Below are 19676 nucleotides of genomic sequence, written 5' to 3'. Positions count from 1 at the left end.
CACAGTGGCCCGCGCATATTGAACTGTGCTAGTTATTAAAACAACAAACGATGAGCTGATGCGTAGTATTGATAATTACCTCGGTCTCCTTTACTTTGTGTTGTCCCAGAGGTGAAACTACCATAGCAGTGCTGGCTATAAAAAAAATGAGTAAGAAGCAGTCTTCCTTTATATTGCAGGTGATGTTTAAACATGAAACCCATACTTGACATCTGTACTACACTAGCTTCGGCGTCGCGCACCTTTGGCGGACGTCCACGCGGCCTTTTCAGCACTGCTTCAGCTTTGGGCTTCGGCGGACGTCCACGTGGACGCTTCTGCAGCTCTTCTCCAGCTACGGGATGCAGCAGCACTTCTTCAGCTACGGGATGTTCCTGTGGGTGTCCAGAGGCCAGCACAAACTAAATTAATAAACAAAAAATGGTGCAACAAAATAACGCCATCTATTATATCTATTATATGCATGAGCATGCGAGTATGAATGTTAGAAGAAGCTTGGGAAATCCTCTGAAATCAGGTACGCATGTTCTGCATATTATTTATACTTTTTTGAATGGGTATTGCACCAAACAAATGAAAGGATAGTCCTACCTACCATATCGTTTCTTTGTATTGTCCAGTCAAAAAGAGAACTCCAACGTTTCTTTGTATTGTCCAGTCAAAAAGAGAACTCCAATCCATGGGCAGCATGGATTTTTGTTACGTTGAAAGAAGGAATCTCTGTATTTTTTTACAGGGCTCTCAGATTACCCACTAGGATATGATACAAAGCAGATTTCACTATATTCTGAACTATCTCAATTCACATTAATTCTCATCTTTATCCCGATGTCTGCACTACAAATCACTGGGATACCACTGATATGTTTTATACTTAATTATAAATCTTGGCGTTCATTCCCTTTTACAGGACAATGTAATAAGAATTACTCTATCGGATAGGTGAGTACTTGCTTTAGAGATGCTAACTCTGCTGTTCTAGAGCAATAAATTGCTGATATCTTCGTTTGGATCCTCATGACCATATATTTATTGGTACACTCTCTAATCATGTATAACGGTACTTTAAGGTTTATGCGAAGTGGGGAAAACTAACACATTATTTATATCCTAATGTTCCAAGGGACAGGCTTCTGTGGTCAAGATATTTACATGAGTCTGTCTCTCCGCACATGATGATTTGATAGATGGTGCCTTGCATCTTGATACAAAAATAATCACATCAGCAATGTTCATCCGATCTTCAAATCATTAGCTTATGGGAGATTATTGTTTTGCTGTCAACAACGGCCATGCAAGTAAAGAGAAGACAACTACTGACATAACCTTAAATTGCAAGGTTTGTTTTGCCTATGTACAAAATATTACGAAATAATGGGAAATGGAAGAGCGGGTTATCATGCTACATGTACTTAAATACATTGGAAACATAGAAACTACAACTTTCTCTGTCCTAGACTATACGACACCAACATGTTCCCAGATTTAAAAATGACAAGGTATTTGCCCAATTATATATGATTAATGTGCCATTTGAAATTTATTCTGAATTTAAATACATTACCATAATTTTGTTTCACATAAACGAGACCTTTATTTGTGAAATTAATGGGCATACTTAAACCTGCTTTGACGGAGCACAATTAAAGGGTAGTTTGTGGAATCCGTATTTACATATGCATCAAAAACAAAAGAAGATGTGATAAATATGGGAAATTAAAAAGAAACATCAATAAAAAATTGCATACCCGCCTTATATAACTCAAAACATGAGAAAGACTCAACTGCGCAATATGCGCGGGCCACTGTGCTAGTTATTAAAACAACAAACGATGAGCTGATGCGTAGTATTGATAATTACCTCGGTCTCCTTTACTTTGTGTTGTCCCAGAGGTGAAACTACCATAGCAGTGCTGGCTATAAAAAAAATGAGTAAGAAGCTGTCTTCCTTTATATTGCAGGTGATGTTTAAACATGAAACCCATACCTGACATCTGTACTACACTAGCTTCGGCGTCGCGCACCTTTGGCGGACGTCCACGCGGCCTCTTCAGCACTGCTTCAGCTTTGGGCTTCGGCGGACGTCCACGTGGACGCTTCTGCAGCTCTTCTCCAGCTACGGGATGCAGCAGCACTTCTTCAGCTACGGGATGTTCCTGTGGGTGTCCAGAGGCCAGCACAAACTAAATTAATAAACAAAAAATGGTGCAACAAAATAACGCCATCTATTATATCTATTATATGCATGAGCATGCGAGTATGAATGTTAGAAGAAGCTTGGGAAATCCTCTGAAATCAGGTACGCATGTTCTGCATATTATTTATACTTTTTTGAATGGGTATTGCACCAAACAAATGAAAGGATAGTCCTACCTACCATATCGTTTCTTTGTATTGTCCAGTCAAAAAGAGAACTCCAACGTTTCTTTGTATTGTCCAGTCAAAAAGAGAACTCCAATCCATGGGCAGCATGGATTTTTGTTACGTTGAAAGAAGGAATCTCTGTATTTTTTTACAGGGCTCTCAGATTACCCACTAGGATATGATACAAAGCAGATTTCACTATATTCTGAACTATCTCAATTCACATTAATTCTCATCTTTATCCCGATGTCTGCACTACAAATCACTGGGATACCACTGATATGTTTTATACTTAATTATAAATCTTGGCGTTCATTCCCTTTTACAGGACAATGTAATAAGAATTACTCTATCGGATAGGTGAGTACTTGCTTTAGAGATGCTAACTCTGCTGTTCTAGAGCAATAAATTGCTGATATCTTCGTTTGGATCCTCATGACCATATATTTATTGGTACACTCTCTAATCATGTATAACGGTACTTTAAGGTTTATGCGAAGTGGGGAAAACTAACACATTATTTATATCCTAATGTTCCAAGGGACAGGCTTCTGTGGTCAAGATATTTACATGAGTCTGTCTCTCCGCACATGATGATTTGATAGATGGTGCCTTGCATCTTGATACAAAAATAATCACATCAGCAATGTTCATCCGATCTTCAAATCATTAGCTTATGGGAGATTATTGTTTTGCTGTCAACAACGGCCATGCAAGTAAAGAGAAGACAACTACTGACATAACCTTAAATTGCAAGGTTTGTTTTGCCTATGTACAAAATATTACGAAATAATGGGAAATGGAAGAGCGGGTTATCATGCTACATGTACTTAAATACATTGGAAACATAGAAACTACAACTTTCTCTGTCCTAGACTATACGACACCAACATGTTCCCAGATTTAAAAATGACAAGGTATTTGCCCAATTATATATGATTAATGTGCCATTTGAAATTTATTCTGAATTTAAATACATTACCATAATTTTGTTTCACATAAACGAGACCTTTATTTGTGAAATTAATGGGCATACTTAAACCTGCTTTGACGGAGCACAATTAAAGGGTAGTTTGTGGAATCCGTATTTACATATGCATCAAAAACAAAAGAAGATGTGATAAATATGGGAAATTAAAAAGAAACATCAATAAAAAATTGCATACCCGCCTTATATAACTCAAAACATGAGAAAGACTCAACTGCGCAATATGCGCGGGCCACTGTGCTAGTTATTAAAACAACAAACGATGAGATGATGCGTAGTATTGATAATTACCTCGGTCTCCTTTACTTTGTGTTGTCCCAGAGGTGAAACTACCATAGCAGTGCTGGCTATAAAAAAATGAGTAAGAAGCAGTCTTCCTTTATATTGCAGGTGATGTTTAAACATGAAACCCATACCTGACATCTGTACTACACTAGCTTCGGCGTCGCGCACCTTTGGCGGACGTCCACGCGGCCTCTTCAGCACTGCTTCAGCTTTGGGCTTCTGCAGCTCTTCTCCAGCTACGGGATGCAGCAGCACTTCTTCAGCTACGGGATGTTCCTGTGGGTGTCCAGAGGCCAGCACTTTGGGATATTTGCGTGGACGTCCAGGTCCACGCTTTTGCACCGGCTCTGCTGACACTGTCCAACACAAAATGGAATATTGGATACTAAAAAATTAAAAATCTAATGCAACATGTCAATCCTTACAAATACATGGTGAAGTGTAATTCACTCTAAAAGTTCCTTAAATGGTGTATATCTTTGATATACAGATTATGATTTTTGAATAGAAATCATAATCTGTATATCTTTGATAGATTGTCCTTTTCTCAGTTTCAGAAAGTACTTGTGACAGCAATTGCTTAATATAAAATTTTCATCACTTAGTCATATAGTAACTTGGAAACATTTAATTGCAGAAGCAAATGACTTCGGTCCCTCTTTAATAATAGAAAGATGGTTCATGACTAAGTATATGGATGAGTTTGATATTATGCTTGCTTGCTCAAACTAACTTCCCTTACACAACATATAGTAGGAAGAGAGCTAATATGTGTATGCATCTCTGTACATTTAGATTTTCCATTCATATTTGGGATTTTCTGGATATCAGATCTGAAAACTGGGGATCCCCCGTGTACCCCAAAATCCCCTAGAGGGCTTCATTTCCCGAAAAACATTTTAAATTGAATCTATTAAAACAGCAAAGTACAATAATTAATAATTATTATTTTCAGAATAATATGTGGCTGTCTCTTTCTATCAATGTGAATATTCATGTGTATTACTTTCACATGTGCGTCAAGAAATAAATTTAAGGGAGCCGTAGCAACGCACGGGCACTCAACTAGTGTGAGTAGTCCCCGAGTCTATGGGCAGTGTTTGCTCCTAATCATAGACTCAAGTTGTACTACTCGATGAAGAACTTGACTATATTCCTAGGCACAACCCCCTTTTTATCGACTCCTGCAGGACTTGATGAAATCCATTTGCTCCGGATGGGAGTAGGCTCCACTTGAGTCGCAGAGTCGAGTGGAGTCGACAAACCTTGATTTATTTACCATGAAGATATTGGATCGCAGAATCGGGTTGAATTTCCGAACCCGGACTTTTCTTCTTGATTTTTCGACTTCCAGGCCATTGCTATTTTTATTCGACATCTATATTGTACGGGGATATTGGTACATGAGGTTGGTTCATCTGACGGATCAGGTGCCCGTTAACTGCTCTTGTGGCAAATCCGTATAAACCTACTTCAAGTTCGAGTCCCCGGACTCGAACCTAGGATAGTGGCGTAATTCAGGACGTGCCGCTTTAGGACTTATCGAAAACTGAATTCCAGCTAAATTATCGGGTACCCAACGCGTCAGCTGGGATTTTCTTCACATCTTTTGTTGTGGATAAAGTGTGAGAGCGCATTCGGATGCGATACCATGCCACACATGACGGATCCCGGGGTCTTACCTTTGTGACCCTTTTATAAGTCACGGTATTCAGAGTTTTTACCGCGGTGAATGCGCTCTGAGAATATATTGTCGAGTGCCTTTGTTCGACTGATGGAACGGCCCATTTTTTGGGTTCTTCTATATTTTCGTCGAGTACGCCGCCGGCGCTCTTTCTGAGAATAAATGACGAGTTTGTAGACTCTAAGATTTATCCATCTCTATTTTGTCATCTTCTTTGAAGAATTCTTTCGGTGACTTAGTTTAAGCAATTTTTTCATCAAGTATTCGATTGAAATAAATGACGAGTCTGTGGAATTGAAGATTGATCCATCTCTATTTTGTCACCACCTTTCTTTGAATAAAATTATTTGGCGCAGCCCCCGAGTGTCGGGTGCGGTGAAAATAAATAATAACTAACTCTGAAAGATAAACACTTAGTTTTTTTATCGGCCGCGGCGGAGCCGATGTGAAAGCAAATCGTGCGGCGTACAGTGGATGTAGTCGCCTGGAGCCTGGCCGAAAGTAGCCGATGAAGAGGACGCAGTCGATATGATGGATCCTCGACGGACGAGCCCCCGAGCGTGGCGAGTGCGCGATGTCGAGTCCGCGACAGGTGAGTAGTCAGAGCTTATTCCAATCTACAGTTGTATTAACGTGCAAAAATCTGTGCGTAAATAATAACACAAGTCAAAAAAATATTTGGCTAAATAAATTTTGCAAATAGTAATTATAGAAAATATAGCACCTAATATTTTTGTGTCGGACAAAATTAGACATGTGATTGAGTCGGATTTATTTAGCTGCATCGCGGTGGCCGAGTTATTTCGCCCATCGTGTTGTTATGCTGTTCTGCTGCTGAGGTTTGCGAACCATCGCGTATCCGCTTGTGACCGTGGTGAAGCAGCGCGGTGATCCACGAGCTACCGTCCAAGATTTTCCTTTGAATGGATCAGTAATCAATGAGAAGAAGAAGGATTTGTCCAGTGCACATGTATACGTGAGCTTTTTTCCTCTGGACTTGAACCGCGGTAACCGCTGCTTGCGTTGTATATGTTAGAACAAAGCGCATTAAATTGATGAATAGTACCTGTTTTTTGTTTCATCTAGAAAATCATGATCACACATGCCTGGTGACGAAAGTTACGACAACTTTTGTTCATTTTCGACTTCCCTTAGAAGAACTCGCATCAGGCCAGCATTGTATAGTATCACTCAATAACCATATAAGGTGAAGCTATTTAGGATGAAGCCATCCACAATCATATAATATGAATCCACTGAAGATTTACGCGAGTGGGGATGAAGCCGTTTAAAGATTACGTTATTAAAGATGAAGTATTGAAGATGAATCCGCCGGAAGTGCATCGGTTTAATATTATATAATATAAATCAATTGATAACCATAGAATATGAATCCACTGATAACCATAAAATATGAATCCACTGACCCGAAAGTGCATCAGGTCAGCATTTATACAACCATAGAAGATAAATCCATTGAAAATCATAGAAGAAACCACTGATCCGGAAGTGCATCGGGTCCGTATTATATAAGAATGAATCCCCTGATCCAGAAATGCACCGGATAGTATTATATAAGAGGAACCCAGTAACGACCATATAGATGAATCCACTAACCCAAAAGTACATCGGGTAGTATTATATAACCATAGAAGATAAAATCCACTAATAACCATTAGAAAATGAATCCACTGACCCGGAAGTGCATCAGGTCAGTATTATATAACCATAGAAAATAAATTTACTAATAAATTGATTTCTATCCGTTGTTGTAGTGCCTCATCGCATAAATTCCAATATCATAATTGCAGTCAACATAAATGATCATGCCGAACCAAAAAAATACTCGTGTAGCAGAAAAATTCCCTCATACGAAGATGGATTCCAGCAAGTGATTAGCATCAAAACAATTTATCATTGAAGGAATAAAAATGCTCATACACTTCATAGTCAGGTCATTTAATCGATTAGGTTATTGCATATAGTGATTAAATAATACGTAGAAAGAAGAAGTTACCGATTGGTCCTTGAATTCACGATCATTGTTGAAGTTCGATCCGGGAATGCAGCCAATGTAATGGATCGCGACGTTAGATGAAGTCAACGAAGTCGTGTCGGTGAAGTCACGCGGTGTGGTCGACGTTGCAGACGTAGTCGATGAAGAGGACGCAGTCGATGTGGCGGATCCTCAACGGGTGAGCACCCAAGTGTGTTGAGTCTGCGATATCGAGTCCGCGACAGGCGAGCTCCCAAGCGTGGTAAGTGCACGATGTCGAGTGCGCGACGGCGGACATGTGATATCGAACGGTGTCGACACAACAAAGTACTCGAAGCTTATTCTTGATCTGCAGTTATATTATGGCGCAAAAAACTACACGCAAATAATAGTACGAGCTGAAAATTATTTGGCGAAATAAATTTTACGTAATTGAAAGTATAGCACCTGGTCCTTGTATCGGATGGCGAATTTGCGACCGTGAGGCCCTGAGTCTGGCCTATGGTCGAGACTTGAAGTGTATCGATATGCAGTTGACTTTTCCTTGTCTCTTTCTTACTTTTGCTTGTATCTTTATGACTCAATTTCCAGACACTGTATGCACATAAAAACAAGGAAAAAAATTAGTAGTCAAGATAACCAAACGAGGGAGAGATGATATTGCTTGTTTCCGGTATTAACATAGCAAAGGTAGGTCTTGATTTACATGCTGGTGCGCGTGCGGAGCTACTTCTTCTAGGCAAACCAATCTGGTACCGTGGTGGTTTGCGGCGCGGTGCAACGCACCCGCGACGCAGCCGCCCTGCTTTGCTGATGTAGATCAAACGTGTCCCCGTTGTTTTGTTGGCGTAGATCGGATGAGTTGGAGCATACTTGCTAATCCACGCGACAACAGATGAGATGTTGTCGAAGCACTGAAATTTTCTGGATTTGCGATGAAATCGCTGCTTGATATTGACGGAGTTGGATCTGCCGAAGACGAACTTGAAGGATGTTGATGATGAACTCGACGGATCCCGCTCGGATGATGAAATCCATCCGCCGCGCTTCCCACGGACGACGCTAATTGACAAGGCACCGCCTCGCCAATGCCTACAGATTGTAGACTTGGGTTTCGGGAAAGAGCGACGATGGAGATTACGGGAGTGAGATTAGGCACACGATATACATAGCTTCGGGTCCCCTCGGTGGAGGATCCCTACGTGTTGCTAGCTATCTAGTATATGATCACAAGTATCTTTACAGGGGGCGCCGTAGAGGGCCGCCGTAGGCGGAACTTTGTTGTCTATCTTGTCTATATTGCTCTCCCTCCTATATGGTGTCCTGGCTAGCTTTATATATGCAGCCAACTTAGGGTTTTACAAGAGTCCTAGTCAACTACTTCTTCGGATTATCTTCTTGGGCCTTCTCCATATTGGGCCGAGCCGGGTTTGGTAATAATGGGTACCCGAAAGGTATGCCCATGACAGTATCCGAGGAAACAAGGGACTTATTAAGACATAAAGTTCAACCACCGCTATAAGTTTCAACGTCCCATTATTATATCTCCCATTAATTAACCATGAATTAATATAGCATGCATATTTAAAACTTGGCACACGGTTTTTGTCATCGTGGTGAATAGACAGATGCCATAGGATGGCTTAAGTTGGAGACGAATGTGCGCTAGAGGATTCGGGGGAGGGTTTTGGTAACACAAGGGTGCATTTCGGATGGGATTCCGGTATCTTATTGATGAACTTGGCCTTGGCCAGAGGTTGAAGAAGAACAGTACAAGCTCTGCTTCTAGCTGGTGAATCGTCTAATGATCAGTCCTCCCCTGCAGGGGTGTGCTCCCTCTCCTTATATACGGAAGAGGGTGACTTACAAGGGAAGAAACCCTAGACTAGACAAACTACTTTACAAAGCCTCTTTGGCCTCAGATGACACCGGTATGTCTTTAATCAAGGAACGATGACATGCTCCGGTAGCTTTTACGTCATCTCCTGCTTTGGCACAAGGGCTTCGTTTAAAGCTGAACTACTTCGCTCATCCTTGTCCTCTAGTCCTTGAGAGAATCTTTGACCAGAATGCCGACATGCTACAGTGCGGTCTGTACCGGCATTCCGGTATCATCTTGAGTTTAACATATTCCGGTATACCCCTCCTGGGATACCGGTACACTTACACTTTGCCATAAACTTGACTTTGTCATCCGCATTAATCTTTAAACCGGTACCTCAATAGCCTAAACAAGGCAAGGTTGCCATGCCTTTGGCAAACCGGGGGTCATCCCCCCAACATTAGTCCCCGAAGCTGGTATAGTCTGGCGGATCCAATCCGACGGACCATGCCAGGTTCCCATCTTGCACGTACCGGTTTAACTCTTCCGGTAACTGATGGCGTGTAATACACACGTTCGTTGGGAACCCCAAGAGGAAGGTATGATGCGCACAGCAGCAAGTTTTCCCTCAGTAAGAAACCAAGGTTTATCGAACCAGTAGGAGCCAAGAAGCACGTTGAAGGTTGTTGGTGGCGGAGTGTAGTGCGGCGCAACACCAGGGATTCCGGTGCCAACGTGGAACCTGCACAACACAACCAAAGTACTTTGCCCCAACGAAACAGTGAGGTTGTCAATCTCACCGGCTTGCTGTAACAAAGGATTAGATGTATAGTGTGGATGATGATTGTTTGCGAAGAACAGTAAAACAAGTATTGCAGTAAATTGTATTCAATGTAAAAGAATAGGACCGGGGTCCACAGTTCACTAGAGGTGTCTCTCCCATAAGATAAATAGCATGTTGGGTGAACAAATTACAGTCGGGCAATTGACAAATAGAGAGGGCATGACCATGCACATACATGATATGATGAGTATAGTGAGATTTAATTGGGCATTACGACAAAGTACATAGACCGCTATCCAGCATGCATCTATGCCTAAAAAGTCCACCTTCAGGTTATCATCCGAACCCCTTCCAGTATTAAGTTGCAAACAACAGACAATTGCATTAAGTATGGTGCGTAATGTAATCAATAACTACATCCTCGGACATAGCATCAATGTTTTATCCCTAGTGGCAACAGCACATCCACAACCTTAGAACTTTCTGTCACTGTCCCAGATTTAATGGAGGCATGAACCCACTATCGAGCATAAATACTCCCTCTTGGAGTTAAGAGTAAAAACTTGGCCAGAGCCTCTACTAATAACGGAGAGCATGCAAGATCATAAACAACACATAGGTAATAGATTGATAATCAACATAACATAGTATTCTCTATCCATCGGATCCCGACAAACACAACATATAGCATTACAGATAGATGATCTTGATCATGTTAGGCAGCTCACAAGATCCGACAATGAAGCACATAAGGAGAAGACGACCATCTAGCTACTGCTATGGACCCATAGTCCAGGGGTGAACTACTCACTCATCACTCCGGAGGCGATCATGGCGGTGAAGAGTCCTCCGAGAGATGATTCCCCTATCTGGCAGGGTGCCGGAGGCGATCTCCTGAATCCCCCGAGATGGGATTGGTAGCGGCGGCGTCTCAGTAAGGTTTTCCATATCGTGGCTCTCGGTACTGGGGGTTTCACGACGAAGACTATATGTAGGCGGAAGGGCAGGTCAGGGGGCCACACGAGGGCCCCACACAACAGGCCGGCGCGGCCAAGGCTTGGGCCGCGCCGCCCTAGTGTGGCGGCCCCTCGTGGCCCCACTTCGTAAGTCCTCCGGTCTTCTGGAAGCTTCGTGGAAAAATAGGCCCCTGGGCGTTGATTTCGTCCAATTCCGAGAATATTTCCTTACTAGGATTTCTGAAACCAAAAACAGCAGAAAACAGCAACTGGCTCTTCGGCATCTCGTTAATAGGTTAGTGCCGGAAAATGCATAAATATGACATAAAGTATGCATAAAACATGTAGATATCATCAATAATGTGGCATGGAACATAAGAAATTATCGATACGTCGGAGACATATCAGTAACCAGCTAAAAACCTTCCGGCGTTTCTACCTAAACCATCTCGTCATACCGATCTTTTCCGGTAGCTTCGCCATTAAACCCTCCTCGACGAAGTCGAGAATATGTTGGAAACAGTGCCTGTCAGAGACATGCGCTTTGTTTCTGACGCTCCAGTGTCAGGGTTCACTTCCCTTCGACTCCCGCGCCCTCCTTAAATGTGCCACACCGGATCCTTGATGCCGTTCCGGATCCCTGTGGCCTTCATGTGGCACCTTGTTTTTACGCTTGTAGCTCTGCGCCACGTGGCGGACCACGGGAAAAGCGAAACGGGCCAGACCGCACCGCGGCCCATTAACCCTTTGCTATAAATGGGCGCGACGGTTCCTCGTCGTCTCCCTCACTTCGTCCTCAACTTCCGCCAGTTCGTGCCTTCCGCCCCTTGAGCTCGCAGCACCTCCGTCCGTCGTCGAGCCCTTGCTCTCCGGCGAACCTTCGCTAAGGAGCTCCGCAGAGCTTGTTCGCCCTCTCCCGTCGAGATCCACCGAAGCTCTTCGCTTTCATCGCTCAGAGCATCGCCACGGCTTCCTCTTCTTCTTCGCCATTCGCCGCCATCAACCGCCTACTCTCCGAACTCCGGCGGGCCGTCGACTCCGTCGTCCTCAGGTTGGTTTTGCGGACAATGTACCCCTTTCCCTCTTTGCTACATTGTTCTTGGGCCGGTAGAGTATTTACTTCCTCTTTTACTTTGTTTTTTCTCTTACTCGTAGATCTTTGCGAGGGACTAGATTTGGGGAAAACAGTTTGTAGCTAGGTTTCGAACTTAGGCAATATGTCTTCAGAGACCTCTCTTCCGGAGCTTTCCGCTAGCACCCACCATAGCGAGAGCCCCGCCAGGCTGCCGATGGGCTCGAGGAGAACCTCGCCCCAACTGAAGAAGATACAGGTAGCTCTGCTCAAGCTCCCGGTGACCAAGGAAGAGGGGCCGGCAGCTCGAGCCAGGGTGCCGGCATAGATCTGAACTCTTATACGCGCGGGGCCTGGATGGGCTCCGATGTGACCCAAGCAGAGATTGACTGGCTATACCGGTCCCGGAGAATACCGGAAGAGGTGTTCTGCCGGATCCTTGGAAATGAGCGAGAACCTGTGCCTCGCCCAGGTGAATACATGGTCTTTGCCGCTCATTTTGAGCGCGGCTTAGGCCTTCCGGCGTCGGATTTCTTCCGGCGCTTTCTTGATTTTTACGAACTTCAGCCCCATCACCTTCCGGGCAACTCCATCTTCTATCTTTCTTCCTTCACTGCTTTTATGGAGGGATACACCGGTATCACTCCTTCCGTAGATAACTTCTCCTTTTTCTATTATCTTCGGAAGAATTCTATCCAAGATAAGAATCTTCCGCATCCCAAGCCGTTCGTTCGGTCCGGGGGTTGCATCCTTTCTCCCCGCCAAGGGAGCTGCTTCTATAAACTCTCCGATCTGGAATCTGTCCGGACCTGGCAGAGATCCTTTTTCTATGTCCGGAACGGTGGCCCGGAAGACTTCATCAACCTTCCGGAATATGTTCCCGGGCCCCCCTCCATGAAGAATTGGCTTCACAACCCCAAGGACGACAAGGAGTCCAAGCGGGTGGCCCTTTTTGTTGAGACGAACAAGGAGGAGACCAACCTTTGCGCGGAAGACCTCGTCAGGGTTTTTCTCTCGCACCGGGTGCTGCCCCTTCAGCGACGCGCGCATAAGATCAGCCAGATGTCGGGCCCGAAGGACCCGACAAGAATTACCACCCACTCGCTGAGTGCCACTGACTTGGTCCTTAAGGCCAAGCAGATCTACCAGAACCCGCTGAGTCCCAACGGAAAGTATGGGCTGATCCCTTACAGCCGCAACAACTCTCCTCCGCCCCGAGTAAGATCTCGGGATCTCCGGAAAACCTTTTACCGGTGCAGTTGTGAATCTTTTGTTCTAACTTGTTCTTTTGTATTTCAGAACTTCCGCCGGATCGCCAGGGAGGAGCCGCCCTCTTAGGCCCCCAACCGACGTTTCCATGAAGACTGTGACGCTGACCCCTACGTGAAGGGGAGGCACAAGATGGGTCCCACGCATGTCAGGCGCACCGGTAACTTCTCAATTCCTCATCCGGCACATCATTCCGACAGTGACGATGAGGTTGTTATCCTCGAGGTATATTGTCCATCTCTTTTTTCCTTATAAAGTTGCTTCTCTGTAGCTCCTCCTTCAGCCGGTGAAACTCCTCAGGTCATCGAGCACGATGCTGCTCTGACGGCCGAGGTTGGCCAGGAATTCCTGGACAACCTGGCCTCTCGAGGGCGGAAAAACAAGGCTCCGGCCCATGAGGTTGGCCCCAGCGAAGCTCCACCCACCAAACGTAAGAAGAAGGGGAGCGCTGGGCCTTACGCAGGGAGGAAGTGGAGGCACGAGATGCCGGTCGCTACCGGGTAAGAATCCAGACTTTCTTATCTTTTGTCTTCCGGTTGAGTTCTTCACTGCTCATTGCTTTTTTCTAACTTCCATATGTTTTCTTTCTCAGGGCGCCCCTGACCCTCACCAGGAGTGCGCCAGGCATGCCGCCGGAAGCTCCTGCTAGCACTGCCAGGACTTCCCCTCTTCGTCAAGCAAGTTCGGTACCTTCGGGTGCCGGAAATCTCCAGCCTCCCCTAGGGGAGGAAACACAAGTGTGGGGCACGCGGCCCCGGAACCTTCATACCCCCGCGCGGAGGAGGATTTCACATCCCCTCCAGACATTGAAGACACCGGCGCCAGCAACATGGGCGCCGGTAACGAAGATAGTGAGCGGGCGGAACCTCCGGTTCCTCCCACTCCTCCAAAGAAGAAGAAGAAAGCTGCTGCTTCCCCCTCGAAGGCTGCGCTGGAACCTTCCGCGCCAGCAACCTCCTTACCGACGAAGGACGCGCCGTCACCTCCTCCGGCACCTCCTAGCGGCAAAGCTACCGCAGCTCCCGAGCCACCTCGCCCAGAAGGCACAACGCTCACCGCTCAGCAACTTGTTGCAGCGGTTACCGCGGCAACTGCGCCCCCTTCCGGCTCGTAGTCGTTGGTGCTGCATGCCGGACGCGCTGCAGTTGTTGCCGGCGAAAAGGCTTCAGCTCAGCTGGGCCGGATCGTATAGCTCAGCCGCGGCGAGGCTGATCTGGGCCCTCTGCGCGAGTACGCGGAGAAGTGGAACCAGGCGGACCTGTCCGCCGCCACCCGCGGCCTCGGCAAGGACAAGCTGCCGCTTGTGGATAACTCCGGCCCGCGGAGCATGGCTCAACATCTTAGCCGGCTCAAGCGTGCCGTGAAGGAGTTCGACACGGCCTGGCACGACGCCAGCGCTAACGTGGTGGTAAGCTCCACACTCAAACTTTAACCTTTTTTCTTCTTCAACAATGTCGGTTTTCAAACTCCGAACTTATAGATATATCCTCATAGTCCCCGAGTTTTGGGTTGAGCACGCAGTACTTAGCGTGAAACTTTCTTGAAACAAAAAACGGCATAGCTAATCCCCGAGTTTCGGGTTAACCACAAAGTACTTAGCGCGAAACTGCAAAAAACCGGCATAGCTAGTCCTCGAGTTTTGGGTTAAGCACAAAGTACTTAGCGCGAAACTGCAAAAAACCGGCATAGCTTAACCGCAACTTTTAACTTGTACAGGGCACCCTCGACCTCCGGAAGCAGCTATTCGTGGAGCTGCTGTGGGAGCACCAGCACCTCTCCGAGGCCTTCGCCATCCTCGATCTCACCCACGGCAAATGCCAAGCTTAGTTTCTCCTCGCCGGCATACTTTGTACCAGTTTTCTTTTGGCAATCTTTATTCATAAGTTCTTTGTGCAGCCGCTCTTCCGGAAGCCTCACTTGAGGACCTTACCGGCCAGCTCTCCACCCTCAAGGGTAAGTCTTGTTCATTTTTCCTCTTTTCGTTTGAGCACTTTGGCTTCTTGTATTAAACTTTTGCTCTTCTGGATCGCAGCGGAGAAGGAGCAGCTCGCTCTCAAGCACCAGAAGGCTCTGGACGCTCAGCGGAACATCGCCGCTGAGCTGGAAGAGAAGCTCATCCAATCTGAACTCCGGCACACGCAGGAGCTCAAGGAGGCCAAGGCTGCCGGTGAGGCTGATACGTCTCAAACGTATCCATAATTTCTTATGTTTCATGCTAGTTTTATGACAATACTCACATGTTTTATACACACTTTACATCATTATTATGCATTTTCGGGCACTAACCTATTAACGAGATGCCGAAGAGCCAGTTGTTGTTTTCTGCTGTTTTTGGTTTCAGAAATCCTACAAAGGAAATATTCTCGGAATTGGAAGAAATCAACGCCCAGGGTCTTATTTTTCCACGGAGCTTCCAGAAGACCGAAGAGCATACGAAGTGGGGCCACGAGGGACCGTAACCATAGGGCGGCACGGCCTGCATGGGGCCCGCGCCGGCCTATGGTGTGGGGCCCCTGCGCCGCCCCCGACTCTGCCCTTCCGCCTACTTAAACTCTCCGTCGCGAAAACCCTATTACCGAGAGCCACGATACGGAAAAAGTTCCAGAGACGCCGCCGCCGCCAATCCCATCTCGGGGGATTCAGGAGATCGCCTCCGGCACCCTGCCGGAGAGGGGAATCATCACCGGAGGGCTCTACATCACCATGCCCGCCTCCGGACTGATGTGTGAGTAGTTTATCCTTGGACTATGGGTCCATAGCAGTAGCTAGATGGTTGTCTTCTCCTCTTGTGCTATCATGTTTAGATCTTGTGAGCTGCCTATCATGATCAAGATCATCTATTTGTAATGCTACATGTTGTGTTTGTTGGGATCCGATGAATATTGAATACTATGTCTAGTTGATTATCAATCTATCATATATGTGTTGTTTATGTTCTTGCATGCTCTCCGTTGCTAGTAGAGGCTCTGGCCAAGTTGATACTTGTGACTCCAAGAGGGAGTATTTATGCTCGATAGTGGGTTCATGCCTCCATTGAATGCAGACGATGTGAGAAAGTTCTAAGGTTGTGGATGTGTTGTTGCCACTAGGGATAAAACATCAATGCTTTGTCTAAGAATATTTGTGTTGATTACATTACGCACCATACTTAATGCAATTGTCTGTTGTTTGCAACTTAATACTGGAAGGGGTGCGGACCCCGGTCCATTGTTTTACATCTGAAATACAATCTACTGCAATCATTGTTCTCTACTGTTCTTTACAAGCAAACATCATTCTCCACACCATACGTTTAATCCTTTGTTTACAGCAAGCCGGTGAGATTGACAACCTCACTGTTAAGTTGGGGCAAAGTATTTTGATTGTGTTGTGCAGGTTCCACGTTGGCGCCGGAATCCCTGGTGTTGCGCCGCACTACACTCCTCCGCCAACAACCTTCACGTGGCCTTCATCTCCTACTGGTTCGATAACCTTGGTTTCATACTGAGGGAAAACTTGCTGCTATACGCATCACACCTTCCTCTTGGGGTTCCCAACGGACGTGTGCTTCACGCGTTATCAAGCTCTTTTTCTGGCGCCGTTGCCGGGGACCTGAAGAAAAGTTACACCACAAAGATTTCTATCTCCCACGTCAACTGCACGCCAGCAGCTCTTTTTCTGGCGCCGTTGCCGAGGAGATCAAGACACGCTGCAAAGGGAGTCTCTCACATCCAATCTCTTTACTTTGTTATTGTCTTGCTTTAATTTATTTTATTTTCTGCTTTGTTTGCTTTCTCTATAATCAAAAACATAAAAAATTAGTTACTTGCATTACTTTATTTACTGTCTTGTTTACTTCCTATATCGAAAAAAATATACAAAAAAATTAGTTACTTGCATTTACTTTATTTACCTTTTGTTTATTTCATCATGTTTCATCCTAAGTTCACTCTGAAAGATATACCGGTAGGGCAAGGGTCTATCATTGGAAGAGATAATATAGAAAAAAAATTCACTCATGTTAGTATGGTTGAAGATTTTGAAGATAGATCCTTGGTAAAAGTCGTCCCTACTTATGAAAGTGCTACTGCCTCTTTAGTACACATGTTGGAAACTAGATTCGTTAATCTTAATTCTATAATTCAACATATGTTTCTTACACTCTCTGATATGGAAAGGGGAGAAAAGAGGGATTTTGTTTAGGAGGTCCTTCTTAGAGAATTTGGTGATATAGCTAAAGAAGCTAGAAAAGTTTTTATTAAGCATAAGAGGCTTGGCTTTTATACCGATTTTGCAAAAACACTTGAAAAAATGGACATGGATAGATTAAAGTACACTAATAATGTCAATGGTGAGGGGGAGATTAAAGTACCAATACCTCATAAACTCATGGGAATGCATGAAGCTCTAGAAAATAACTATGCTTGGGTTGTTCCTGAAAATTTGTTTGATGAGGATAGTAAGCCTAGGAGCAACGAAAGAGGAGTTACTTACATAGACAAGATACAATGCATAGTTGAGAAAACTCCCAACGCCCCTGGTAAGAATGTTGATGCTTCATCTCTTGATAATACTTGATTCACACTTTCTGCGCCTAGCTGAAAGGCGTTAAAGAAAAGCGCTTATGGGAGACAACCCATTATTTTACTTCTGCACTTTTGTTTTATATTTGAGTCTTGGAAGTTGTTACTACTGTATCAACCTCTCCTTATCTTTATTTTATTGCATTGCTGTGCCAAGTAAAGTCTTTGATAGTAGGGTTGATACTAGATTTGGATTACTGCGCAGAAACAGATTTATTACTGTCACGAAATTGAGCAGCCCCGTCCGTAGGTAACTCAGAAAAATCTTCCAATTTACGTGCGTGATCCTCAGATATGTACGCAACTTTCTTTCAATTTGAGCTTTTTCATCTGAGCCTGTTAAGTGCCCTTGAAAAATTCGTCTTTATGAACTGTTCTGTTTTGACAGATTCTGCCTTTTATTTCACATTGCCTCTTTTGTTATGTTGAATGGATTTCTTTGTTCCATTAACTTTCAGTAGCTTTGTGCAATGTTCAGAAGTGTTAAGAATGATTATGTAACCTCTGAATATGTGAATTTTTGATTATGCACTAACCCTCTAATGAGTTTGTTTTGAGTTTGGTGTGGAGGAAGTTTTCAAGGATCAAGAGAGGAGGATGATACAATATGATCAAGGAGAGTGAAAAGTCTAAGCTTGGGGATGCCCCCGTGGTTCATCCCTGTATATTTCAAGAAGACTCAAGCATTTAAGCTTGGGGATGCCCAAGGCATCCCCTTCTTCATCGACAACTTATCAGGTCACCTCTAGTGAAACTATATTTTTATTCCGTCACATCTTATGTGCTTTACTTGGAGCGTCTGTTTGCTTTTGTTTTTGTTTTTGTTTGAATAAACTCGGATCGTAGCATTCTTTGTGTGGGAGAAAGACACGCTCCGCTGTTTCATATGAACACTGGTGTTCTTAGCTTTACTTTTAATGTTCATGGCGAAGGTTGAAACTGCTTCGTTCATTGTTATATGGTTGGAAACAGAAAATGCTTCATGTGGTAAATGGTATATTGTCTTGAATAATTTGATACTTGGCAATTGTTGTGCTCAAATAGATCATGTTTAAGCTCTTGCATCATGTACTTTGCACCTATTAATGAAGAACTACTGTAGAGCTTGTTGAAATTTGGTTTGCATGATTGGTCTCTCTAAGTCTAGATATTTTCTGGTGAAGTGTTTGAACAACAAGGAAGACAGTGTAGAGTCTTATAATGATTGCAATATGTTCTTATGTAAGTTTTGCTGTACCGGTTCATACTTGTGTTTGCTTCAAACAACCTTGCTAGCCAAAGCCTTGTACTGAGAGGAATTACTTCTCGTGCATCCAAATCCTTGAGCCAAAACCCATGCCATTTGTGTCCACCATACCTACCTACTATGTGGTATTTCTCTGCCATTCCAAAGTAAATTACTTGAGTGCTACCTTTAAAATTTCGTTCTTCGTCTTTGCAATACATAGCTCATGGGAAAATAGCCTTAAAAACTATTGTGGTATTGAATATGTTGCTATGTATCTTATTTCTTATAAGTTGCTTGTTGAGCGGTAACCATGTTTCTGGGGACGCCATCAACTATTACACCTTTGTTGAATTGCTATGCATATTCGTCTTGTCTGAAGTAAGGGCGATTTATCATGATCAAATGGTTTGAGTGTGCATATTGTTAGAGAAGAACATTGGGCCGCTAACTAAAGCCATGAATCATGATGGAAGTTTCAGTTTGGACACTAATCCTCAATCTCTTATGAGAATATTATCCGTTGTTGAATGCTTATGCATTAAAAGAGGAGTCCATTATCTGTTTTCTATGTTGTCCCGGTATGGATGTCCTTAGTTGAGATCTATCAAAAATGAGAAATCAAATGCGATCTATCTCCTTGGACCTTTGTACAGGCGGCATAGAGGT

The 19676-nt window shown here is 44.3% G+C and overlaps 1 protein-coding gene across 1 annotated transcript; it reads right to left on the bottom strand.

Moving 5' to 3' along the window:
* Positions 1 to 1810: 1810 nt before the first annotated feature.
* LOC127315574 (uncharacterized) lies at positions 1811 to 4521 on the bottom strand. The gene is made up of 5 exons (XM_071824198.1): positions 4497 to 4521; positions 3769 to 3993; positions 3644 to 3699; positions 1988 to 2156; positions 1811 to 1917 (listed from the first exon to the last, which is right to left on the bottom strand). The coding sequence occupies exons 1-5, from the start codon at positions 4519 to 4521 to the stop codon at positions 1811 to 1813; spliced, it is 582 nt and encodes a 193-aa protein (XP_071680299.1).
* Between the last annotated feature and the right edge of the window lie 15155 nt (positions 4522 to 19676).

Source organism: Lolium perenne, chromosome 7 (genome assembly GCF_019359855.2).
Source record: "Lolium perenne isolate Kyuss_39 chromosome 7, Kyuss_2.0, whole genome shotgun sequence".
NCBI lineage: Eukaryota > Viridiplantae > Streptophyta > Magnoliopsida > Poales > Poaceae > Lolium > Lolium perenne.
Note: the sequence above shows the minus strand (reverse complement) of the source record. Positions and strands in the feature narration are given on the sequence as shown.